Raw genomic sequence first — 24,303 nt, 5'->3', positions numbered from 1 at the left:
TCTCAGAAATTAATTACTGCTCCCAGATTTGCTTTACCTCTCATTGCTTTTTTTTTTTAATGATTTTATTTATTTTTGGAGAGATGGGAAGAGAGGGAGAGAAACACTGATGTGTGAGAGATACATCGACCAGTTGCCTCTCACAAGCCCCCAACCAAGGGACGTGGCCCGCAACCCAGGTGTGTGCCCTGACTGGGAATCATACTGGCAACCCCTTGGTTCTCAGGCTGGCGCTCAGTCCAGTGAGCCACACCAGCCAGGGCTCATTTCCCTTCTTTAAAAAAAGAAAAATTTGTTTTTTGCTTTCAAAAAATTTTCCTCCTTTTTGATCCCCTGTTCCCCTCATTCGCTGTGGATTCCACAAGCACCACCCATGATTCCGAGTAATGATATGCGGTCTCTGTCAGGAAAACCATTGAATTCTGGCTATCTTTTGGAAATCCTAGTTTAAAGTCTGTAACTTGTCTGGATCATTCAGAAATGTAAGTAACTTTATTACTGAGCTCTGCTAATCAACTTCTGCCTGTTAGTCATCGAATACTAATTACTGGTAAAATATTTAAAACTAGAATAATGACCCCTTGCTATCGTTTCTTTAAAAAAATTTATTTATTTTTAGACAGAGGAGAGAAACATCAATGTGTGGTTGTCTCTTGCACGCCCCCTACTGGGGACCTGGCCTAGAACCCAGGCATGTGTCCTGACTGGGAATCGAACCTGAGACCCTTTGGTTTGCAAGCTGGCATCAGTCCACTGAGCCACACCAGCCAGGCCCTCCTTGCTATCTTTATCACCCTGTCGATTTGCTTAGCAAATGTTTTCTTCATAGAGAATGAAAATTTCATTTTATCTCATCCTTTCCAAATTAGCATAATTTAGTGATAATTGAGGCTAGCAGGTTAGTAGTAATATGGTGAGCGTGAACTGCCCTAGAACGTTTTGATGTCCTCATGCTTTAATACTGACTGATTGTTTGTATTTAACTTTTAGATCAAGGGAAATAGCCTTTGAAGCACAAACTTCACGGTACTTAAATGAATTTGAAGAGCTTGCCATCTTAGGAAAAGGTGGATATGGAAGAGTATACAAGGTTATTTGCCACATATTTTTTTTTGACCTATTGCTTTAAATAAACGCATTTTGAGAACTTGTTTTCATTATTTAAAGTATGCAAAGGAAAATTCCTATGGAAATTCCAAAGGAAAAGTATATTTACTTTTCATTAAAATGTGTAATTTATGGGGAAGTGGGCAGGTTTTCATTTTTCCCTAATCACGTTGGTGGTTTCTGTGGATTCTGAAAACTTGGAGTTTTTGTTCTACAGTTAATTTTTATTTAAACTGTGTTACTGAAAAGAATTGTGCTGCTGTGTTTGGGCTTTACAGAGCCCTTTTGCCAACATTCCTGTCCTCCAGACGTGGAGGTTCTAGGAGTGGGTCTCGCAGTGCCGTCTGAAGGCTTCTGTTCCAGCCGAGCCCGCTGACTCCCCTGAGCGCAGTGAAGTCAACTGCCTTCAGCTGAATTTTATCTCTGGCTGGTTTGGGTACCTAAGTTCAGCCTAAAAGAACTTACTTTATTCCGTTGAAATTTAGTGGCACTCTATGCTTTTTCTTTTCCTCTACTTTTCAGGTCAGGAATAAATTAGATGGTCAGTATTATGCAATTAAAAAAATCCTGATTAAGGGAGCAACTAAGACAGATTGCATGAAGGTAAGATTTTCAAAATTAATTTACTTTGAATAGTAGAGCATTTAAGTTTTTTTGAAGGAGTTTTGCGAATGTGAGAGAGAGAGTGACTGTATGTGTGTATTTGTATTTGGCAAATATTAGGTGGGATGGATTGCCAGCTTGCCAAGAATGGGTTACAGTAACATAAACATCAAAACTAAATTTTTATTTGACTTAACTTTTTATAGGCATTTCTGATTGACCACATTTTGGGGGTTGTTGCTGGGGAAACTGATTTTTTAACTAAATTATTCATATACAGTGCAGCTTGTTACGAGAAATCACGAGCTCAGTTCAGGCCCCAGTCTTCTCCCTGATGAGCTGTGTGTGGTCCTGGGCAAATGACCTTGTCTTCTAAGCCACTCCTGTCTTCCACCCTTGAAATAGTGGTGACTGCGTGGTTTCATTTAACTTGTGGACTGGACTTGCTGATAGAATGATTGCAAGTGAAGTGTGCAAAGTATACAGTGCTATGCACACGCACGTTCAGTGGCTGAAACAGAGTTTAGGTTGCTTGTGCACAGGGCCTCCACTGCTCGCTCCGGAACAAGTGGTGTTTGATGCCACGAGCATTTACAGATGGCCAGTACGCGCTCCATCTAAGTACGCTCCTCCCCCAGGTGCTCCGGGAAGTGAAGGTGCTGGCGGGCCTGCAGCACCCGAACATTGTGGGCTACCACACTGCTTGGATAGAGCATGTTCACGTGGCCCACAAGCAAGGTAAGCCCGTTCGGATGAGGTAGGGTTGGAGGCTGGCAGAGCTCAGCCCATGGGCCAGATCTGGCCTGCCCCTGTTTTTGTGCATCCCATAAGCTGAGAATTTTTTTTTCTTTTCTTACATTTAAAAAAATAATAAAAGGCACCAAACAGAATATTTTGTGAGCATTATATGAGATTACACATTTCATTGTCAGTAAATACAGTTCATTAGAACACAGGCTCATTCTTAGGTACAGTCAGCGGCTGCTCTTGTATTGCAACAGCAGAGTTGAGTCGCTGTAGCAGAGTCTCTGAGGGCTCGAGAAGCCTGAAATATTCGTGATCAGGTCCTGCACAGAATTTGTGGACCCCTCGTATAGTGGAACAGCTGTTTAATAGTTCCTCAAATGTGCCAGTCATTTGAATAAGGTTGTATTGTACTTTGCCAAAAGGTCATGACATTTTTTAAAAAGATCGCTTTATTAATTTCTAGAGAGAGGGGAAGGGAGGGAGAAAGAGAGTGAGAGAAACATCAGTGTGTGGTTGCCTCCTGTGCACCCTCAACTGGTGACCTGGCCCACAACCTGGGCACGTGACCTGACTGGGAATTGAACCGGCGACCCCTTGGTTCATAGGCCGGCACTCAATCCACTGAACCATACCAACCAGGGCAGATCATGATGTTTTTAGACAGGTAGCTTCACTTGGTATTATTTGTATATGTTTAGTTCTGCCTTTGACTATAAATTAGACGATTGGGCTGCTTGAAGATTTGTTTTTGGTTTTGTTCAGCAGATAGAATTTCTGTTCAGTTGCCGTCTCTGAAAGTGGTGTCTGCGCAGGAGGGTGACAGGTATGTGGACTGGCGTGGCCTTCCCACAGGCGAGGTGTAACCCGTCACCTGTGCTGGGTTGCCTTTGTCTTTTGCTGCTGGAGCTCAGGAGAGTTTCAGACTTGTCTTTTTGCTTATTTCCCTGACAAAATGTTAAATTATTTTCTCTCTTCAGATATTTCCTGTCCGAATTTTAAATAAACGGGGCTGCTAGAGAGACTTGCTACCTTTTTTCCCCCCAGAGGTTTTACAGTGAGATTCATATGCACCTGAAGGAACAGTTGAGTTACTCTTGATCTTTTTTTTACACTCATTATCATCTTTACTGTACTTTTTTCCTCCAGAGATCAGTACGATGTTACAAATGAGGAAAGTAACAGCTCGTCCATTATCTTCGCCGAAGGCGACTCAGAAAAAGAAAAATCCTCAGGAGAATCTGGCACCGAAAATCAGAATAACAAACTGGTGAACTACACCACCAATTTAGTCACAAGGGACACCAGCAAATTTGAATCGTCCATTGCGTTCCAAGAAAATGGCCTGGCCGAGCTGTCTTCCGGATCGATTGTTGAGAACCAGCTGCCACTTAGGCTTAATTCAAACTCAGGAGGGAATTCCACGTCCACTGAGGAGTCTTCTGAAGGAAACTTAAACTTGGTGGGACAAGCAGAGGTAGATTACTTTCCCAGAACCTACCGGTTTCACGTTTGCCCGCAGTAACTGTGCAGAGGACTGTGATTAGATCCAGTCTCCCCTCCACCCAGTGGACTTCCTGCCCGGCACGCCGCCCTTCCTCTGCGCCAGCCCGTCGGCCCTGTGCTCGGCCTCTTCTATCCGTGTCCCTCTGTGTTTGGTCTTCCCTCCCTCACTTCGTGAACTCATCCTTTCTGGGTCATTCCCTCCTCTAGCTATTCTCATATATGTACCTTCGAGTGGGAAGCATCATGCACACTGTTTCTGTTGCATGTTAGCATCATGCTGTAAACACATACTTACACTGAAAGATGTTCTGTGTTTTGGGGCATGGCTAGGAGAGAGAGTGCGGGCAGGAATACCAGGTCAGTTTTCAGGAGACTCTTGTTGAGGGTTACACTGCTGTGCTGGTGAGACTCACACGTGCTCTCCCCAGGAGTGAGTATTAGTATCAAAAAAGCTTGCAGATTAACGGTCTGCACGTCATTGGTCACGTTGCAAAACCGTGTGTGCACACACAGAATTAGCTCCTGTTGTCCCGGGATTTGTGGCTGTGTGCACTGGGTTTTTTGAAATGTGAAACTTCGAACAGGTTCACCTGAATACAGAGGAATTTGGTTTGAGGGACTCTGAATCACAATAGCTTTATTTCTCAGTAATGAGCTTGGAAAATTTTCCCGATGCCTGAACCAGTGGGCAGCCGTGGGCTTCCTTTCATCGTACCTTTTCCTTGGACATTACGTACGATGGGAAGCCAGCCGAAGTGTCTGTGTACTTCAGGGTGTACACAGAGTGGCAGATTACCATACATCTGTGATTCTTGATCTTAGCTTGCGAGACTGTTCATGTGGTGAGCAGATCAAACTGTTTCAGTGCCTCAGAGTCCCGTCCGAGAACTTTCTGCCTTTTGACGTCTGCCTAGCTCCAGCAGGCCTACCCCTGCCCACTTGGATTGTGACGCACAGTCTTAAGCACTGCTTTTCTTCTCCATCTCCTTCACTAGGCTTTGGGCCTCTTGGGCAGGCCTGTATCTGTCCTCTCGGTCCTTACCACTTAGGCCAGTGCTTGGCCTAGAGTAGGCGAGTATTGACAGAAGGAATCACTAGTGGTGCAGAGATGGGAGCCAACGTTGTGTCGCCCCCTAGGCGCAGTACCACCTGATGCTGCACATCCAGATGCAGCTGTGCGAGCTCTCGCTGTGGGACTGGATAGTGGAGAGGAACACGCGGGGCCGGGAGTGTGTGGACGAGGCTGCGTGTGAGTACCAGTGGGTCTGCAGGGGCGGGACTGGGGAGTCAAGACGGGAGGATCTGCCACCTCTGCCTCCAGGTGCTTTAGATTGGGGGGAAAATCACTTTTTTTGAGCCAAAGAAACAATTGTGCTTATTTCAACATTTTTCGAGAACAAATAAGTAATTGGAAGTTAATTTTCTCTGTGATAGATACATAGTTAGTTGATATTTAAGCAGTAGTGAACTAGAATTTGGGTATTTGATTTTGGGTGGAAAAGGTCTTTCAAATACAATTAAAAAAATTTTTTAAGGAAAAAATTTAAACACTTGTTTTATTTTTTTAACCTGGAAATGTGGCAGTCTTGCAAAAAAGAGAAACCCTTATACGATGCCATGTGGTCAAAAGTTTGTCTCTTTTGAGGTCCAGATTTTGCCTCCTGTTCCTGAAGTTGTATATCCTCTAGAAATACTGTCAAGTTATATTTTTAAAATATTATAACAGTGATTCTCAACTGGGGCTGCACTTTGGAATCCCTTGGGGAACTTTTAGAAAGATGTCATCAATGAAAAAGCACTTCACGGTAGAGAAAGCCGGCATGCACCACCTCCGTGACCAAGGCCAAGGTCAGCAGTAGTAACTTGTGTCACTACTTGTGCCCTTGATAAAGCGTGACGAGAGGATGCTGCATCTCTAGTCTTCTCGCCAGAACCCACAACCCCAGTCTCATCATGAGAAAACCTCAGGCAGATCCCAACTGGGGGACATTCTGTAGAACACCTGGCCAGTACTTCTCAAACCGTCACAGTCACCAAACACAGGGAAGGTGTGACACACTGTCACAGACCAGAGCAGCCTCCGGAGACATGCCAGCTGCATGCAGTGTGGTGTCCTGGTTAGAACCCTGGTTCAGAAATGGGACGTCGGGCAGAAACTGGAACCCTGAGTAAACTCTGGGCTTGGATCAGTACTGGTGCATTGCTTGTGACAGACGTACCATACGGAAAGCCCGCCTTGCTCTTCTACCCAGGCAGGAGGTTGGTCACTTCAGTGTGAGGGTGTCATAGCAGAGGTTCTTGTAGTGGAACAGTTGCTTTTACACATGCGTGTGCACACACACACACACAGGCCCTGAGTTGTATGCTAGGTGGTGTAAAGGAGAGCGAGTAGGTGTGAACTGTCGATCACAAAGTGGGCTGATTCAGGGTGGAGAAGGGGGCATGCAGTGATCTCGGGCTTGGAGTGCCCCGACAGGCCGACAACTTAGAGTGACTAAATACAGAAGAGCTAGCGGGTTCTTTCTCTATTTCTAAACTACTTGGCTGGAAAACTTTAGGATTTTTCTTTATTGATTTTTATTTGCTTTAGTCCTACAAACCTCTCCACGCTTGGGATTCACATACTCTGTTACTGTATCACCAGATGGAGTCATTCATTTAATTTTGTCCCACATACTCCGTTTGTCGGTCATTTTTGGAAAATGAGTCCCAAATCTTGCAGGTGATGAAGCTCATCCCTTGGGCTAACATAATTTATCTTTCTTCTTACTCCATTATTGGTAAGAGGATCTTCAGTCCACAGTGGGCCAGGATAACAGGTTTGTTAGCATTAAACCCCAGGATGTCAAGGGTCGAAGGGGACTCAAACATGACTTAATCAAGCCACCTGGGGCCTGGGAACTGTTTACTAAGTAATTGCTACAGGGGCTCCGAGAGAAATGGGAGGTCTCCTTCTGCTGACAGAGTCCAGTGGAGGCTGGGAGCTTTACTAGTTGAGGAGCCCTCCCGGTAATTCCGAGGTTTGAACCGTTTTTGGACTGTGGACTTCGTGGAAACTCTGAATGTTGTGTAGGTGTCAAATGTTAATGTATTTAGAACTACAGTTAACATTTAAATGTCAGTGAATAAAAACAAAAACAAAAAATTAGAAATAAAACTTTTCTTTTTTTCTGGGGTGGGGTGGAGGGATGGGGAGAAAAGGCATACAACTGTAATTGAATAACAATAAAAATTTAAAAAATTAAAAAAAAACCCAAACTTTTCTTTTTTTAACTTCAGGTCCTTATGTCATGGCCAGTGTGGCAACAAAGATTTTTCAGGAACTGGTGGAAGGTGTGTTTTACATACATAACATGGGGATTGTGCACAGAGACCTAAAGGTAGGTGGAGAGGAGAAATCGCCGAAAGCTGCTGGGCAGGGGTGGCTTGGTGTCGGTTTTTTGAATTAAACGGGATCAGGTACCCTAGTTCATCTATTAGGAGGGTGTCGTTATTTTCATGGAAATCATCGTTTTATAGGTTCAGAACATGAAAACTTTAGATTGAATTTAAAATCAGTAAACTTTGGGCACTTGAGTATTCTCACTGTTTTTCAGGTGGGAAATGTACTCTGAGTACATTTGTAATTGATGATGCTAAGTGTACTTAATGCTGACAGGAATATTAATCTGTTATTTCAAGCTTAGAGGTGAAAATCTGTTTCTATAACTATCTCAAAGGAAATTTAAAATAGGAAATTTTATTCTGCTGTTTTCAAAATCTATGATTATTCCAGTTTTTATCCACAAAACACTATCAGGAGAGAACACATACTTACTTCTTTGGCTGACAGTCTTAAATTAACTTGCTTACTTTCGGGGCACAAGTTAAATCATGGAAAATGCATTTAAAAGAATATTTAGGAACAAAAAGTTAAAGTGCAAGTCTTTTTATTTTTTGAAGAGGTGTAAGAGTCCGTAGTTCGTACGTTTGGGGTGGAGAGGGCCGTGGATTAAGTGCTTTCGGGGCCTGGGGCTAGCTGGAGACTGGGGTTGGAGAGACCGGGACGCCTGCGGCGTGGACACTGCGCAGTCTCATTTCAAGAGGCGAGCCAGGTCATCATGCCCGTACACAGAACTGCACATCTTCCCCGGGAGAAGCTGCCCCACGTACTGTTTGTGCCTCTCACCGTAAATGTTTCTGATGTTTCTTTTACAGATATCCTCTAGGGACAGGGGTTTTTGAGACAGCTTTATTAGGGATTCCCTTAAGGAGTGGAATTCCGGGAGCGTGATCCCCGCAGGTAGAATTCCTTGGTTATTGGTCAGTCTCAGAGGGTAAGAGCGGTAAAGCAACTTGGCAAGAAGCGCCTTGTCTCGTACGTTGCAACTGCGCTGGAGGTACATGTGTATGGGGGACTCCCCGTTTCTCGTTAGGATGTTAACTTTGGCTTCAAATTCCAGCAAGAGGCTGATTACTGCCTCTCTCCCTGCAAAGCATGCCTCGTGGATCGCTGTTTGGCCGTTGTGGTCCTGGGCATTGACTTTGGCTCCGTGACTCAGCAGCAGACGGATGCAGCTCAGCCCTGCGGCCAGCACGCGGCCAGCTTTGCTGGATGCAGTGCACACTGCCAGCTGAAGGGCCGTGTTCCCCGTGGAAGGGACAGTGCAGTTGACATTTGCTCCACAGGCAATGAGCGTTTCCATCATCTCCTCATTCAGTATACCTGCAGCCATGTGAAGTGGTGTCATGCTGGATTCATTAATAACGTTGACCTGGGCACCATTTTGGGCTAAGATGGAGAGAACTGGGTAGGTCCCGTACCTTATGGCCAGGTGGAGGGATGAATACTTGTGTCCGTCGTCCACCTGCGCGTTCACTTGCGCGCCATGCTCACACAGAATGCGGAGGCACGTCACGGCGTCCTTCTGAATGTCTGCCAGGAGCCTTTGGATCCTGTTCCCTGGCTTTGTCCGCTCGGTGGAGGTGATCGGCCAGTGCAGCAGCATCAGGTGGAGCGTGGTGAGGCCTCGGCTGTCCCTGGAATAGGTAGTGAGCACTGGTTACATGAGTCACATGGGAATGGCTCTATGTGGAGAATTAGTGCCTAGGAAGGTGACATTTATTGGAAGTCATCCCCCTTAATTAGTTCAAAGAGGTGTTGGAAATCTGCAGGGCTGTTGAAGTCTCAGGGTGTCACAGTACGTTTTCGGTCGGGGGTGGGTGTCAGGGGGGTATGCGTCAGTGCGCGAGTGGGCCCGGTTTCCTCGGGCAGCTTGTTTTTACACTGCTACTTCTACGGGGCTGTGGCCTCTTCAGTGCTGTGTCTTAGTTACTTTGGTCCCCCAGCTCCTCTCACAGTGCTGAGCTGAGTCAGCAGCCATTCAGTACAGTTATGGGGACTTCATTGCCATCTGGTGTCACCATAGAAGTGCACCGCAGAGGGCCACAGCTGCCCTGGACTCAGTGGCTCTGCCTCTGCTCTGCACCTGATGTGTTCCCCGGGCATGTGGGTGGGCTAGATAACAGGGTGCATCTGGGGACCCACAGTCACTCTGTGGTTGGTGAAGCCCACCTGTTTTCGCTCCCTGCGCCCACCCGGGAGGAATGCGTGTTTTATAACTTGGCCCTCATCTACTTTCCTGGAATCTCTCAGGATTGCCTCCAAAATCCCTTTGTTTGGCAGAGAAAAGGGGAAGGACTGTGGTGTACATCTGCCTGCTCACTGAAATTAGAAAGTGGTCTTCAGTTCATGCGTATTTATTCAGTGTGAGCCCTGGGCGAGGGCTCTGGTGCAACAGCCGGCAGCCGCCCCGGGCAGGCCCCTCCGTCTGGTGCAGAAGACACTAACCGTATTTGAATGACTCGGTACATGTGCAGGGGGCCAGAGTTCCAGCAAGCTGACCCAGGGCGGCCCGCAGCTGAAGGGTAGGTAGGAGAGGGTGTGCAAGGAGCCCCAGAGGAGCATTGTGATGGTCTGTCCAGCCCTGGAAAGACTGAGAGACCAGCAGGGGTGGAGAGCTGTGGTCCTCGGGGGAGAGAACGTGTAAGGGTTTGGAGTTTGCCTTTCTTTCAGTGTTGTGGAGGAAGAAGTTGTGTTATTTTTCTATTATTGTGTTACCTGTAATTCTTCCATTCATTCAGATGGTATATATTAGGCACTTACGAAATGTCAGGCATTGGTTTAGGCGGTGAAGATGTGTTTGGTGAGCAAGAGAAACTTCTCTTTCATGATGCATACCTTCTAGTGGAGGTAATCAAGAAGAAAACCTCTGCCCGTTTACATTTTATTTTTCATATCTAACAGGTATTTAAACTCCCTGAGGGCCGTGAGCAGGACTTAATGCGTCTTCTACCACACCATGCTGAGCACTTCATCCTTGGGGCGCTTTAAGTGGCCGACTGATTTGTGCTCTTGTATTTTTCCCCACTTTTTCAGAGTATCTCATCTAATCAGTAAAGAAATTAGTTCATTCAAAACATAATAATTTCTAGTCCACAACCCCTGAAGAGTGGATGAGTCCAGACATGACCGGGAAGACTAACAAATAATCCACGTGTATCCTCATTTAGGAATGGTCACCTGTCGTGTTACCTTACTTCCGGGTCCGCGCCGTGCTCTAACAAACAGTGCAAACTCTGTGCCTTGCGGTACTCGGCCGCCAGATGGATGGGGACGACGGACTGCATCTGCTTCAGGGGAGAAAGCCACAGTGCATTATGGGTAGCCTCCTGTAGTGATGGTTAGCAGTGATCGTGGGGTTAGCCTCCCATCCCAAAGGCAATGAGTGCCCTAGGTATCTCGGTTCACTGTTTTTCTGGTATGCACATTGAAATTTTCCTTTTTTTTAATATATATTTTAAAGATTTTATTTATTTATTTTTGGATAGAGGGGAAGGGAGGGAGACAGAGAGGGAGAGAAATGTCAGTGTGTGGTTGCCTCTAACGCACCCCACACTGGGAAATCTGGCTGCAACCCAGGCATGTGTCCTGAATGGGAACTGAACCAGTGACCCTTTGGTTCACAGGCTGGCATTCAATCCACTGAGCCACACCAGCCAGGGCAGAAAATTTTCCTTTTCTTTTGCCTGTTTTAAATGACCCAAAGCCAGTGAATTTCATACTGTAAAATCTGTATGTTAAATAAAGGCACATTTACCAAGACAACACAAATGACTTAATTAAAGCTTTGAAAGTCGACTCTTGTAAAGAGCTCGTAGTGTTAAAAGTAATGGCAATTGCTGTTAAGTCACCTAGTCCTTAAATTTCCCCACAGGGTGATTGACAAGTGTTGGGTTTTTTAAGGTCTTGCCAAAGTCATGGTATCAGTAAAAAAACCTACACTTTCAGGGTTTCAGAGATAATGCAGCAAATGTTCTGTGATTAGCAGAGCTGTTCATGCTCGTTCTGAAAAAGCAGAGTTAAGTGTGGCTTTCCAGCACAGCTGCGAGATAAGAGGGCAGGGTAAAGGAGAGGGTCATGTTTTGAAAAAAAATTATAAAGGAAATAGTCGTCGTGTAAAAATTTATAAAGTGAAAAATTATATGTAAAAATGGGGGGGGAAATTCCATCACACAGACATAATCACCACTGGCATGTTTGAGAGGATGACAATGTTCCCCCCGCCACAGGCGCTGTGGTCTTCTCCCCCATCATCGTGAGGACTGGAAGGCCCAGCCTCAGGTGTGGCGAGGGCAGCCAGGAGGTGGAACTGAGTTCACAGGAACTCGGTGGTGTTTCCTCCAAAGCATCACGAGCCTTTTTTCTAAAAGTGACAGAGCAGCAAAGAGGGTACCTGGGTCCGAAGTACTCCAGAGCTGGTAGAGCTGGCCAGAATTGTCAGGGGCTGGTTGATGGGGTGGCTTTGTAGGAGTGCCCGGATGGCAGAGCAGTCTTCTCTCATTATGGCTTCGTAGAGTTGGGTGTGGAGCCCTGCTCCAGATGAGCCCTCTTCCAGCGGCCTGGCCCCATTGGCGGCCAGCTCCCTGCTGTTTCTCTTACCAACGTTTCCCATGAGAAATGAGAAGCACTTCAGGGCGAGGACTGACGAGGTCCGGGGGAACTTGTTACGGAGTTGGTCAGCTTCCTGGTCAGCTTCCGTGTCTTTATGATTCCTTCAGTTCTGTTCTAGCACTGTTCTAGAATTGTTGAGAACCCTGTCCGAGAACACAGTTCATTTTTATGTCAGAGCCACACTTTTTCAGACTTGTTCCTATATCATATGGTGTCGAAGAGAAGCACAGTGACAGGGTGTCCAACCATTTGGCATCTCTGGGCCCCACTGGAAGGAGAAGAGTTGTCTTGGGCCACACATTAAATATAAAAACACTAATGAAAACTGGTGAGCAAAAAAAAAGGTTTTAAGGAAATTTATGATTTTGTGTCGGGCCACATCCATAGCCGTCCTGGGCCGTGTGCGGTCCACGGTTCCCCTGGTAGCACTTTCCACTCAATCACAAAACACACCCAAATTAGCACCTTACATGTAAGATTCTTTCTATTTTCTCTTCCCATTCAGCTATAAAAAGCTAGCAAAGCTGAAACAGAAATTTACACAGTAAAACAAAAAATTAAAATTACTACATTTAAAATAAGAAAACCCGACTTTTCCCCTGTCTGTTTAGATTTCAGTGGAAGTCCTGCTGCCCCAGGACAGGTGTGGTGCCACATGGGTGCAGGAACAGCTTCACGGGGGACGTTTGGCGTCTGGGGTGGTTGCTGAACTGCAGCTCAGCTGTGCAGTGTGGCCTAGTCTTGCCCGACCCTCGTTAACAGAATGGTCTGGGAGCTTTAACTTTCTTCGTTGAGAAGATGGACGTCTTTGACTGCTGGAAAGGACAGCAGTTGTTCAAAGCTTCCTGGTGCCGCTGGTGTCCGGTTAGGGTTGAGGCTCACCTGTGTGCAGGCAGGCCCCACATTAGTGGTCCTCAAACTTGGAAGGACAGCCTGGGCCCGCCCCCCGGAATGTCGATCTGACTGGTTTGGGGAAAGGCGTGGATGTGGAGGTCTCCTTAAAGCTTCCTGGAGGCTTGAGCGTGTGGCCGAGTTTGAGAACCACTGCTCCGATGTTTCATTTTCGAAGGGCTGCTTGGTCTCAAGTTGAAAACTCTTCAACATCCACACATTTTTCCCATTTGATTTGGGCACACCAGGGGGTTGACTTGTTCTTTTTGTTTATAGCCCAGAAACATTTTTCTTCATGGTCCTGATCAGCAAGTGAAAATAGGAGACTTTGGTCTGGCCTGCACAGACATCATACAGAACACAGACTGGGCCGGCAGGAATGGGAAGAGTAAGTTTTTGGAGGCTGGGTTTTTTTTTCTTTTCATTAAAAGAAAAATGTCAGGGTGATTTTGGGGTGGGTGGGGGGAAACAGGGTGGGTGGATGTGAAGAAGGTGTGGGGGGATAAATAGTAACGGAAAAAATACAAATAAGATGTCAGTATTTAAAGATAATTATGAAGATTTAGCAGCAAAGATGAGTTAAAAAGACAGAAAGTACCCGTCATTCCCTGGGGAGCTGCAGTGCCCTACTCAGTGTCGGTGTTCTTTGATGTGCTAACACTCAGTGTTTGACACGCAGCTGTTCAAATTGTAGGGACACCAGCACACACGTCCAGAGTGGGGACGTGCCTGTACGCATCACCCGAGCAGTTGGAAGGATCCGACTATGACGCCAAGGTAGCGTTCCCTGCTTCCCACCGCCTCGCGGACTCGGTTCTGCAGTTGTTAGGATCGATGGGGACAGCACGTGCAGTGGGAGCCCCGACGCAGAGGCGACAGTTCTGTAGGTTACCTGTCACAGCAAACGGCCAGAATAGGAAGGAGGCCTCCCTTCGCAGTTGAACCTGACCGCGTTGCTTTTGAAGCTCTTACTATTTCTAAACCCGTGGGCGTGACAACAAAATGTTTTTGAAATGAGTTTCTCCCTTTAGAATTTCACTGTCACCTGAAGAAGCTAGAATTCATGGAGGCCTCTTTGCAGCCTTTCATTCTGCTGTTTTCAAACTTAAACACGAAATGAAGCTACCAGGCAGGGTGTCACTTGAGTCCCTTTGAAGTAGAATGAAGGTATCAAAATGTTTTTAGACCACATGGTCCCTGGAAGGAATGTTAAGTAAAATCCTTTCTCAACATAAAAGCCTAGTAATTTTCTTCCTTTTGATGACTCATTCAACATTTTTATAACTGGGAGAGAGTTGCCAGAAAAAAACATAGGTGCTCCTGAAATCCTGTCTAGTCCGGAAAAAAAACCTGTTTTCAGGAAAAGCAGCATAGGTTTTATGCAGTTTGTTAAACTTTACCGAGACTGCTCACCTGTGAGTGAAGCAGAGGGGAGACAGGAGGTGGCCCTGGGACCCATGTGCCCCGAGGCTGGTGTGCAGGCGTGTGAGCTCACACCTGCCTCTGGCTGCACCAGGCCTCGATTTCCAAGGCGTGATGGGGTCACGAGTGTGGTAGAGACTGCTGTGGGGATGGCATCACCCCTGCCCCTCACCCGGCCATCAGTCCTTTGTGCTGGGAGCCCCTTTTTGGTGTGAAAGGGGTGGGGTTTCTGACAGTACCTGTCACCTTGCTCTCAGAGCAGTGCATGTGGCTGGCAGATAATGCCTGTGGGCGATGAGCCAGTCTGCTGTGTTCCTTCCCTGCCGCATCCTTTCCTGGAAGTCTTCCCATGTTTGGGAGGACAGTGCCCTGACGTAGAACTGCTGTGCTTTACATTTCATCACTGCCTCTCTCCCCCCTTTTCCAGTCCGATATGTACAGCCTGGGTGTCATCCTCCTGGAGCTCTTCCAGCCGTTTGGAACAGAAATGGAGCGAGCACGGGTCCTGACAGGTTTGAGGACTGGTCAGCTACCTGAGTCCCTCAGTAAAAGGTGTCCTGTACAAGCCAAGTACATCCAGCAGCTAACCAGAAAGAGCGCATCCCAGAGGCCGTCGGCTCTGCAGCTGCTGCAAAGTGAACTTTTCCAGAGTTCCGGAAGTGTATGTATAGTCTTTTTTTTCACTATGCGAAGCTTAGAATTTGTTTAAATTGTGAACCCTATTTTATGAGAAAAGGAGAGCTTAGAATACGATTTATGGAAACAAAATAATGTGAAACTGTTCTCAGAGTTCTCAGTAGCACGCTTGTTCACCCAGTCCAAGTGTGCGAGATGACCGCTGCCTGCTCTGAAAATGCGATTACAGCTTCGTTTCCGGCCTCCTCTTGCTAACTGTGGTGTGTGAGCTGTCATCAGTGATTATAACGAGCCTCCTAGTGAAAGGGGACGCAGAGCAAAGTGTAAAGGACAGCAGGGATTCTCAGGGAGTGGGGCAGGTGAGGCAGAGCCCAGGAGCCAGCCTTAGACCGGTAGCAGTCACGTGGGATTCTGGAGTTCCGTCCCGGGTGTGCTGTTGCCCCAGGCAGCCAATTCCCTTCTTCACGGACTGGCAATGTGACCCGTCCATTCTGTCCCTTGAGAAACTGAGTTAAAAGCTTGATTCAGAGCTATGTTCACAGATCCTTGGCTACTCAAGAGTATGGTCCTCAGACCAGCCACAGCAGCATTATTTGGGGGCTTATTAGAAATGCCTGAGCTCCTCCACCCCAGACCCTGGGTCAGAATCTGCGTTTACCAAGACCCTGAGCAGCTTACTCCCCCCACCCCGTGATGGAGCAGCATTGCGTGAGGGCAGTGGTTCTTAAACTGTGGTCTCCGGCCAGCGGCATTAAGTCATTGGAATTTGATAGAGTTCTAAGGCCCTCTCCCCTCCCCCGATAAATCGGGGTGGGGTGGGGGGAGGGGGGCAGTCATCTGTGCTTTAACAGACCCTTGGAGTGATCCTAGTGCCACTAATCTGGGAACTACTTGCAGTAATTCTTTAGTCGGTTTATCTTCTATGTAAGGCTAATTGTCACGTGAAACAGTGAATCTTACTAGCTGGAATAGTAAACAAGCAGGTGGACGACTTTGATTCTTTGGAGATGGGGGATGTGGCTGTTAAACAGTCTCCTCACTGGGAAGAGGCTTTCTAACTGGGACTCCAAGGGTCTCCCAGTGACCCCAGTTAAGGCAGCTAGTAGAGGCCAGTTAATTGGTGTTTATGGTGACGAATCCTCCTGGCTTGTAGAATTTCTTATAAAATCACCTCTACACAGGCACCCACCTAAAATCCACACGTGCAGGCAGTCCTCGTTTTGCACGGTAGAGCAGGAAGGACTGTAAAAATGGCCCTGCAGAGCTCAGACCCTGCAGAGGGGTCTTACTAATCAATGGGGAAGTTATTATTCTGTGACCTTAACAATGTTTATCAAAACATTGAGACTCTTGCCAGTTACAGACACACCTGAAAATGAAGAAACGCTAGAACTTACACTTGATGCAGTGTAATAGAGAATTAGTGTTCAAGAGCAGTGTGAACACTGCTTGCCATAGCTCGTCCTGGAACTTAGGGTGGGGAGCGAGCGCTTCTTTGGTGCTCCCTGCTAAGTTTGGATCCCACTTCCGATGTTCTGCGCTTTCGATGTTGTGAAGTATCTCCCAGAGTTCTGTATGTGGGAGGTTTCTTGCTGATGTCACTGTCTGGGACAGCTCCATGCTTTCCTTGCTCTGTTGTCGAGTCCCTTTCCTTGGTCCTGTGGCTGCCCACCAGTCTAGTGACGGCAGGGCCAGCTTCCCACGCCAGCTCTTCTGTGACACCGTTTCGGGTCAGTTCCGTTCTCACCTCCAGCATTACTACTTCTCATCAGTGTGTTGCACTTCTGTCTTTGCGGGTCAGTTCTCTCCCTCAGTTGTCCATTTTTTAAGAAACGTCACTTGGGTCTGTCCCTGGGAGACAGGGAGCACAGCTGCACATGTGGCCCATGGGTGAACTGGCGTCGAGGGAAGTGATGTACTGGTTATTTAGTGGTTGGTGGACTAACCTGCTTACCAAACTGTCATGGTGACTGACACTTGAACCATGTGGCTGGGTGACGGGCCTTATTCCACTGAACTTGCCACTGGGATCCATGCATGTTGGGACGGTGTGAAGTGAGGCATGCCTCTGTATTTAAAAGGATGAAGCCATTTCAGTGGAGCTTAAAATTGTCTATTTCAGGTTAATCTCACCCTGCAGATGAAGATACTAGAGCAAGAAAAAGAAATTGAAGAACTAAAGAAGCAGCTCAGCCTCCTTTCTCAGGACAAAGGGGTTAAGGATGACACGGAAGACGGTGATGTTCCCGTCTAGCCCAGTCAGGCTCTAGAAACGTGAAGGTGGACTTCAACGTATAAGCTAAAGTCAGCTGGAGCGTACAGCTGTAATAGTCTTTTCAGGGTTCGGAGGCATACTGCCACACTTAGTTGTAGTCAGTGACTGGCACAGTACATGACTTTCTAAAGTGAGGGTGCTTCTCCCTGACATAGCTCTTTCCTGATCTACCTTTTGAACTTGACAGCTCTAAACTAACCCTTCTGTGCTCTGTCCCCTCTTGTCCCACAACCTCCTATTCCTGGACCGCTTAGATCGTCCAGTCTCGCAGACTACAGGTTCAGACATCCTCAATTCTTTTGAACTCTGCCTACTGACAACCAAACCTTCCTCTAGAAGCTGCTACTGCAGAAACCTGTGTTCTGCGCCCACCACTCGCTGCCTAGGCCCAGCCGGTGCACAAGAGGGACTGGTGGTTTTGACAGTTGCCATTTTTCCTGGCCCTGTCACACATGGCCAGTTAACCACCAGAGAGCAACTCCGCTCACGCCCTGGCTCAAAAGCCTCTGCTGCCTCTAAGACAGAACTTCAACTTCTTAGCCGTGTATGTCGTCCAGCCTGTTTCTGTCCTCATCACCTTCACCTTGGCATCATTATGTCCTCTCCAAGCTCTGTGATTCTTGTCCCCAAGTGATCTCAAAGCCACTCTGATGCCAGGGTTCCTGCCTTCGCTCCCACCCTGTTCCCACAGCATTCTCCTTGCAGCAGGCGACTCCTGCGTTCCTCAGAGGTGACGATATATGTTGGTTTCTATACCCAAAGGGTGCCTGCCAGGTCGCCAGCATGGTGTACCGCACATGATATTGCTCAATTTTAAATAAAACGAAAACCACAAGTTACGTGGTGGTTTTATTGGTACTTGACAACTGGCCTAAATAAAGACTCTGATTTTGGTACAAGTCCCTTTACCAACAACAGGCATGAAACGGCACTTTTCTTAAACTCCGGTCTAAACCCGTTAAAGTCAGTTCCCGAGAGTCACTGAAGGAGCTTGAGGGCCGTGCTGAAAGGCGCCAGGTTCTCACAGGCCTGCATCCACCTCTGCACGTTGGCCGGCGCAGACTTGCTGCAGCCTCCCGTCTGCTGGAGCACGGACCACAGCACGACGTCAGCCACAGTGAGCTCGGTCCCCACAAGCCAGGGGCTCTTCCCTAGAGCCGAGTTCATGGAGCAGAGCACAGGAGCTTTTTCTTTACTGCTTCCCTCTTTCAACTGGAAAACAGCTGCATCTACCCAGCTATCTATGAGCGTTAAGTTGACTGCATTATGCTTCTGGCCAAACAGGGAGAACAAAAACCGTGCGATGTTCCCTTCTCCTTCGATGGGACACATCCTCTGGACGCTGAACTTCATCTGAGTCTTCGGCACTGAAAGGAAAACACCCCATGAATGTCAGCAGGAGCAGCACCTGCAGGAAGTACCTGTACCCGTGGGAGGGGGACTCACTGACCACGAACTTGTGGAAGGGAAAGTGTACCTCCAAGAAGATCACATTGTTAGATATAATAGTCAAGGAAGTTTAAACTGTGTTTGAAGAACGCAGACTGTATGCTAAGAAAGTAACCATGTCTGGTACTTGATTGTGAGTTTTCAAGCTAGGAGGAACCTAGACCATGTACTCCACCCCGTGGATTTGCAGGCTGAGGACTGGAGACCAGGAGTCCCCTCTCCCGGGTCAGAGACCCTTTGTACCTTCCCAGTCCCTCCATTTATGAGGGCAGGTAAGGACTGCTGGATGAGCATTAATTCCCTTCCCTCTGTATGAACTAACCAGGGGAGGCATTCTTCAGTGTGATGAGTAAGTGGTGCTCTGCCATCCTTTCGGCTGTTTGAAAAGGTAACATCAGTGTCCCCTAAGGATGGGTTTTGGGATGTGAGGGCAGACGGCTAGGGCAGTTGCTGCTCTCCTGGCTGCTTAGACAGGATCCCCCCAAACCCACGCTCTGTCAGAAACCCCTACCCTCCCGCAGGAAGGAGGACATCTTTGGGTCAGGATTCATCTGTGCTCCTGTTAGACATCCTGACCCGACAGCATGTGGCCGAAGAGTTTGTACAGTGACGAGTGTCACTGTCCCAGCCCTCGCTGCCTCCTGTTAAAAAATCACGGTGCCCATTTCATGACATAGGATGTGAGTCGAACCTAGTCCCCGCTCCTTACCATTCTTCCAAATTAGAGTAAAACCCAGCTGGTACTCGTGGCGGGGCTGTTTGTTAGTCTGCTCGCCAAAGCACCTGAGAAGGTTTTCCGGCACATTCTTGACTGCTGAATGGGTGTGAACAGTGGCCAGGACCTTGTAGCGGTCGCAGAGCAGCTGGTGCAGCACGAGCAGGGAGAGGGGAGGCGAGGCAGGGTTTGCGTTGATGACGATGTCCTTCAGAGCCCCGTAATCCTGCGGGAGAAAACCCAAACACAGCAGATGACAGTAACAGCAATTTGAGTGTGTGGACTTGTCCCAGGTGCTGTCCTTAGACCCTAAGGCCCATGAAGAAGGTACTACCCTGATTCCACCTCACAGCTGAGGAAGTGAGTGCTGGGGAGACCAGTGACTTATCCAAGGTCACTCAGCTCAGTGAAGAGTGGAGCTGGGCTCTGAGCTGACGCCAATCCCTTAGCCCTTGCACTGCTGGCTCCTGACAAAAGGTTGACTTTACTGTCAAATTAGTAAAACTACATATTGGGAATGGCACTTCTACTTGTCCCCGAGTTTAAAAGAAATCACATGCAATCATAGCTTTCTGTCCCACAGATGTGGGGGACCGACTGCATGCATTGTTCTGTGTCATTTTATGTACTGGACTCAAGTGTCCATGGATTCTGGAACCTGAGGGGAAACCTGGAACCAGTCCCCCACGAATATGGAGGGAGGACATACTCCACTTACCAAATCTCCCTAACACCTGACCCCCTGCCCACCATCTAGTTTCTGCATCAATTTGTTTGCATTACCTGTCCGTGCAGTCTCTCTCGAAAAAGGGTGTCAGCTCAAAATATCATTGGTGACGAGGTGGAGGGGGCTCTAAAAATCTAGGCGTTCCCTAAAACACAAAAACCTCCCGCCCTTGTAGACACACTATTTCTACACACTCACTACCATTATGAGTGAACTCACAGCCTGGCGCTCTGGACACAGCCCACAGCGACCTGGCCTCTGGGCTTGCGACGCCCTGCATAGGAGCTACGCTGAGTGCTCTGCTGCTCCCTGAACAGATCCGTCACTTGACGCTGTGCCTTCAGAGGTATCAGAATTCATCTTCAGCAGCATGTGCCCTGAGTCTGGCACAGCTGTGTGCAGTCACTGGCTCCTCAACTAGCCTGGCTCCCTGCAGGCCTGGCCAGGTCTCACCGGCACCTCTGTGCACGCAAACATGTACTGGGTGGTAAAAGGACACGTGTGCAGTTGGACTGAGGTTACCAAAAACCGAGCCCCAGGACAGACACTGTAATACCACCTCTGTCATTCAGGTCCTTAAGCAGTACTATTCCTATTGCCAATTCTGGAGGAGGGAATTAGCAAGCTTTCTTGAGACAAACCCTTTTGTGCCCTCCAGTAAGTAATACTTTGTATTAAAAAGCAAAACACACTTGAAATATGAGACTGTGACTGGCTCTTAGCGATCTATTTCAACGGGACTGGTGGGACTTTTGCGTGGGCAGGCAGAGAGCTGGGTCTCAGTGAAATTCAGGCTCCTCTCAGAGGCAGGGTTGACTGCTGACCCTGGCGTAAGATCTGTCTCTTCAGGGCTCAGGCTACTGGAATGTTGCCTGGAATGGGGGGAATCTGTAACCTGACTCCCTTCCCTGCCCTCTGCATCAGGTCAGGGAAGTCAAGAACTTGCTTTAGCTCCACTCATAGCCCATGAACCTGCTCTTTGCAATGGCACAGTCTTGTGGGGGAGGGAAAAAGCATGCCCTTTTACCACTTCCGAAAACTAGCAAGCCGTGGCTTCATTCTCATGAGCCCCATTTTCCAGCACTAACCACCATCTACCGTGCTGATGTTCTCGGACTTTACATGAACTCACCTTTCCAAGTACTGAATTTAAGTCCAATGCACTGGTCGATAAAGCAGCGGGCTCTTCGGCTTGGATTATGTTGGTTACGTCCAAGTCCGCATCTGGCGTCTGAATCATCTTGGAGAGACCATCAACTGCGGCTTTCAATTCATACAGACGTTTTAAAATGTTATCTTGGCGGGACTCAAGAGCATGAAGAGATGGGTCAGATTCTCCCTAAGCAAACCAATACCAAGTGTTCATTTCCTCTGACATCACAGTAGTCTGCTTAATTTGATCACTTGTCTTCTACTTACTGTAATCCCACAAGTTCATCAAACCTCCCACCTTTTAAAAAGACATTAAAACCAAGAAGCATAATCATCTCGTTTTCCCACAGTCCAATGGGTCCTGCAAGTCAATCCACAAATGCTTTAACACAAATAAATGTGACTGAAAGACACTGTGTATTATTCCAATTTTCGGTAATCAGTCTAAGAATAGAAAGATGGAAAATGAATACAAATTTTTATTCTTTATTCTTATTAAAACTTCTTAAACAGAAAAAGGGTAGTGAAAATGTAACTCAATTTATCCTAATAGAAGGGAAAATGGAGCACACACATTTAAAAAAATATGTTTGTCTTGGAAGTCTGTCCAGGAGGTCAAATGATCAACTCCCCAAATCATTCATTCTCAGGGCCGTACTAATACTTTCATCTTCCAGTCATCTAGAACTTTTCACTGCTTATATGTATAACTTCATAAACATGGAACACTTACATTCTTCATTCACTGAATCTTTGCATCTTTCTTGCCTGGTGTAGTGACTGGTACACAGTAAGTTACCACTAATGTTTACAGCAAGTCTCAAGTCAATTTAGACTTACCTTATACAGCAAGACACCTGTCAATACAGTCACACCGTGCAACCTACTTCCAGATTCATGAGCTCTCTCAACAATCCATTCTGCGCCGAGAAAATAAAAATGAGCAAAATGCTCCTAACTAGACGGACCAGTCAAGAATATGGCAATGACCTTGAGGTTATTCTAAATGGTATAATGTTAGCATACTGGCTCACATTTGTGTGCCGCTAAGTTTAATTCTCGGGAACATCTGTTCCTCCTTTAGTCACTCCTAATACTGCCGTCTCACGCTGATGTAATTCATCACCAAGTGCTGTCATTTCCTGGATTCATGTGCTTCCCAGCATGCCTGCCTCCACTGCCACTGCCCAAGTCCAAGACACCGTTTTTTTTTCACCTGGCCTCCTTCCGCCTGTCAGTCACCTTGCACCCATTCTGGTCCACCCCTCTATCCATCCCTAGGATGGCAGCTATACAGATGAAAACAAAGGCAGATCCTGTCACCTCCTCCCCACTGTTAACCTAGGCTAAAAAGCAAAGCCCTTAACCTGGCTTGATAAATAGCTTGTATGGTTTGTCCTCTGGCTGCCTCTTCTCGTAATTCGCTCCTGCTCTGCCTCCAGTCACACAGTCCTTTGGATTCCTAAAACACACCACGCCCCCAGTGGGCACAGCACTTTTACTCATTCTGTTCCCTCCAGCCACACCATTCTTTCCTCTTCTCTCATCTTAATCCCTCTTTATCCTAAGCAGGGGTGTCCAACCCACCACCCAGGATGGCTATGAATGCGGCCTAACCATACCATAAATTTACTTAGAACTTTTTTTTTTTTTTTTTTGCTCATCAGCTTTCGTTAGTGTTTGTGCATTTAATGTGTGGCCTAGAGACGCCAAAAGGTTGGACTCTCCTGACCCTGAATTCAAAAGCTGTCAATACACTGAAACACGCAAAGAGTAACATGTCCTGTGATTAAAGGTGCCAGCACATCCAGCTCTCACCTCTTGATCTGAGGAACTGCTCAAATCTGCTTTACCTATCATCCCTTTTAATGGCAGTCTGTTTTTCTTCCTCAGGCTAGTCTGTGACTTCAAATATTGTGTACCCATCTGTTTTATGCTATACGCATTCAGAAGCGGTTTATTCTTTGGGCTGCTCTCATCATGCCGGATCTCTAATTATCTGTCTATCCAGTACCACCACCTGCTACAGAAGTGTGACTGTGTGTCTTGAGTTAGAAGCTTTGGGGAGGGTGCCAGCATCACCAATGGGTATACACTGCTGGTGAGAGCATACATCACATTTTGGAAAGGAATTTATCTAGTAATCACAGTTGAAGACAGACCTGCCTGCCGAGTCAGCAATTCCATCCCTAGTAAATACTCTGCCTGCTCGTGTACAGAAACATTCACTGCAGAATGAAGTAGCTTACAATGGAAACGAGCCGACATCCGTGAGCAGTGTGATGGGCAAACCGGGGGTTACAGTTATGCGTTGGGACAGCAGAGAACGAATACTTGGTCATTTCACGCAACAAAAGCTAGTCCTGAAATCGTGTCTAAAAGGAGCCAGACCCAAGGCACAAACTGCATACTTCCACTCACAGCACGACCACGTGGTTTAGAGACGCTTCCTTAGGTGGCACAATAATGACAGAAAAGCAAGATACGCTCACCGCAGTCGGGCCCTTTGGGGGAAGTTTAAGTGGGGCACTTACAACATGTGTTACCGTGGGTGGTGGTGACACTAGGGTTCGCATTATTCTTAATATGGGCGGCACTGACGTGATACTCGCTTTTCTGCGGGTAAAATTTCCGAGTAAAAAAATTTAAGTAACCACAAGCGAAAAAAGAAAACATAACACGACCCAGGCCGGGAGAGTCCCCGACCCCTAGTCGTGCGACCCCAAGGTCCTGGCCACAGCGCCTGCGCACTAGGAGAGCGGGAGGCCTCGGAGACTGCGCACTAACGGATAGGAGGGTGGGGCTGACGCGCTCTTACCTGCACGTGGACGGCGTTCAGCGCCGGGCTGCTGCTTTTGCCGTGCACGTTGGGGAGCCGGTACATGCAGTTGGGAAGCTCTACACGGAGAGATGTTCCGCTCCCGTGATAGGGCTTTACCTGGTACATCGGCATCGTGGGGGCCAGAGAAAGAAAGGTGGCGGCTGAGGGACACGAACGCCCAGAAACCGTGAAAGACCCACCACTGGCAACAGCCACCTTCTTTCCGATCTGGCAGCTTTTGATCTAGAAAGCGCAGCTCGTG

General features: G+C 47.4%; 3 protein-coding genes across 8 annotated transcripts in view; 1 reads left to right on the top strand and 2 right to left on the bottom strand.

Annotated features, from left to right (window-relative positions):
• EIF2AK1 (eukaryotic translation initiation factor 2 alpha kinase 1) overlaps positions 1–18,012 on the top strand; it is a 27,849-nt gene extending 9,837 nt beyond the window's left edge. For 3 of the 6 annotated variants that reach the window (XM_071221820.1, XM_053926209.2, XM_053926211.2), the window contains exons 5-15: positions 991–1,090; positions 1,630–1,710; positions 2,349–2,448; positions 3,220–3,280; positions 3,604–3,931; positions 5,098–5,209; positions 7,240–7,340; positions 13,121–13,232; positions 13,524–13,621; positions 14,694–14,927; positions 17,025–18,012. In XM_071221820.1, the coding sequence (XP_071077921.1) occupies positions 991–1,090; positions 1,630–1,710; positions 2,349–2,448; positions 3,220–3,280; positions 3,604–3,931; positions 5,098–5,209; positions 7,240–7,340; positions 13,121–13,232; positions 13,524–13,621; positions 14,694–14,927; positions 17,025–17,156 (1,459 nt within the window). In that variant the 3' untranslated portion in view covers positions 17,157–18,012. The remainder of the gene's footprint in view (positions 1–990; positions 1,091–1,629; positions 1,711–2,348; positions 2,449–3,219; positions 3,281–3,603; positions 3,932–5,097; positions 5,210–7,239; positions 7,341–13,120; positions 13,233–13,523; positions 13,622–14,693; positions 14,928–17,024) is intronic. The other 3 variants (XM_024576744.4, XM_053926210.2, XM_045184952.3) reach the window with 3 other exon arrangements.
• ANKRD61 (ankyrin repeat domain 61) lies at positions 8,034–12,014 on the bottom strand. The gene is made up of 3 exons (XM_024576746.3): positions 11,751–12,014; positions 10,535–10,668; positions 8,034–8,979 (listed from the first exon to the last, which is right to left on the bottom strand). Exons 1-3 carry the CDS (start codon positions 11,952–11,954, stop codon positions 8,034–8,036), a joined length of 1,284 nt encoding a protein of 427 aa, XP_024432514.2. The 5' UTR covers positions 11,955–12,014.
• On the bottom strand, positions 18,010–24,303 carry AIMP2 (aminoacyl tRNA synthetase complex interacting multifunctional protein 2). Its single transcript, XM_024576743.4, has 4 exons — positions 24,039–24,303; positions 21,201–21,407; positions 19,336–19,567; positions 18,010–18,544 (listed from the first exon to the last, which is right to left on the bottom strand). The coding sequence occupies exons 1-4, from the start codon at positions 24,171–24,173 to the stop codon at positions 18,156–18,158; spliced, it is 963 nt and encodes a 320-aa protein (XP_024432511.2). The 5' UTR covers positions 24,174–24,303; the 3' UTR covers positions 18,010–18,155.

This window comes from Desmodus rotundus, chromosome 6 (assembly GCF_022682495.2).
Source record: "Desmodus rotundus isolate HL8 chromosome 6, HLdesRot8A.1, whole genome shotgun sequence".
NCBI classification, from domain to species: domain Eukaryota; kingdom Metazoa; phylum Chordata; class Mammalia; order Chiroptera; family Phyllostomidae; genus Desmodus; species Desmodus rotundus.
The sequence above is the reverse complement of the archived record's forward strand: the minus strand, read 5'-3'. Positions and strand labels throughout refer to the sequence as shown.

Excerpts from the sequence above, each read along its gene's own strand:
- ANKRD61 (XM_024576746.3), bottom strand. The coding sequence starts at position 11,954 with ATGGGAAACGTTGGTAAGAGAAACAGCAGGGAGCTGGCCGCCAATGGG. Across the intron at positions 10,669-11,750 it reads CCAGCTCTACCAGCTCTGGA|GCTACCCATAATGCACTGTG; the intron begins GTACTTCGGACC and ends TCACTACAGGAG. Across the intron at positions 8,980-10,534 it reads GGCGCGGACCCGGAAGTAAG|GGACAGCCGAGGCCTCACCA; the intron begins GTAACACGACAG and ends TACCTATTCCAG.
- AIMP2 (XM_024576743.4), bottom strand. The coding sequence starts at position 24,173 with ATGCCGATGTACCAGGTAAAGCCCTATCACGGGAGCGGAACATCTCTC. Across the intron at positions 21,408-24,038 it reads TGAACGCCGTCCACGTGCAG|GGAGAATCTGACCCATCTCT; the intron begins GTAAGAGCGCGT and ends TGGTTTGCTTAG. Across the intron at positions 18,545-19,335 it reads TACTCTAATTTGGAAGAATG|TGCCGAAGACTCAGATGAAG; the intron begins GTAAGGAGCGGG and ends TTTTCCTTTCAG.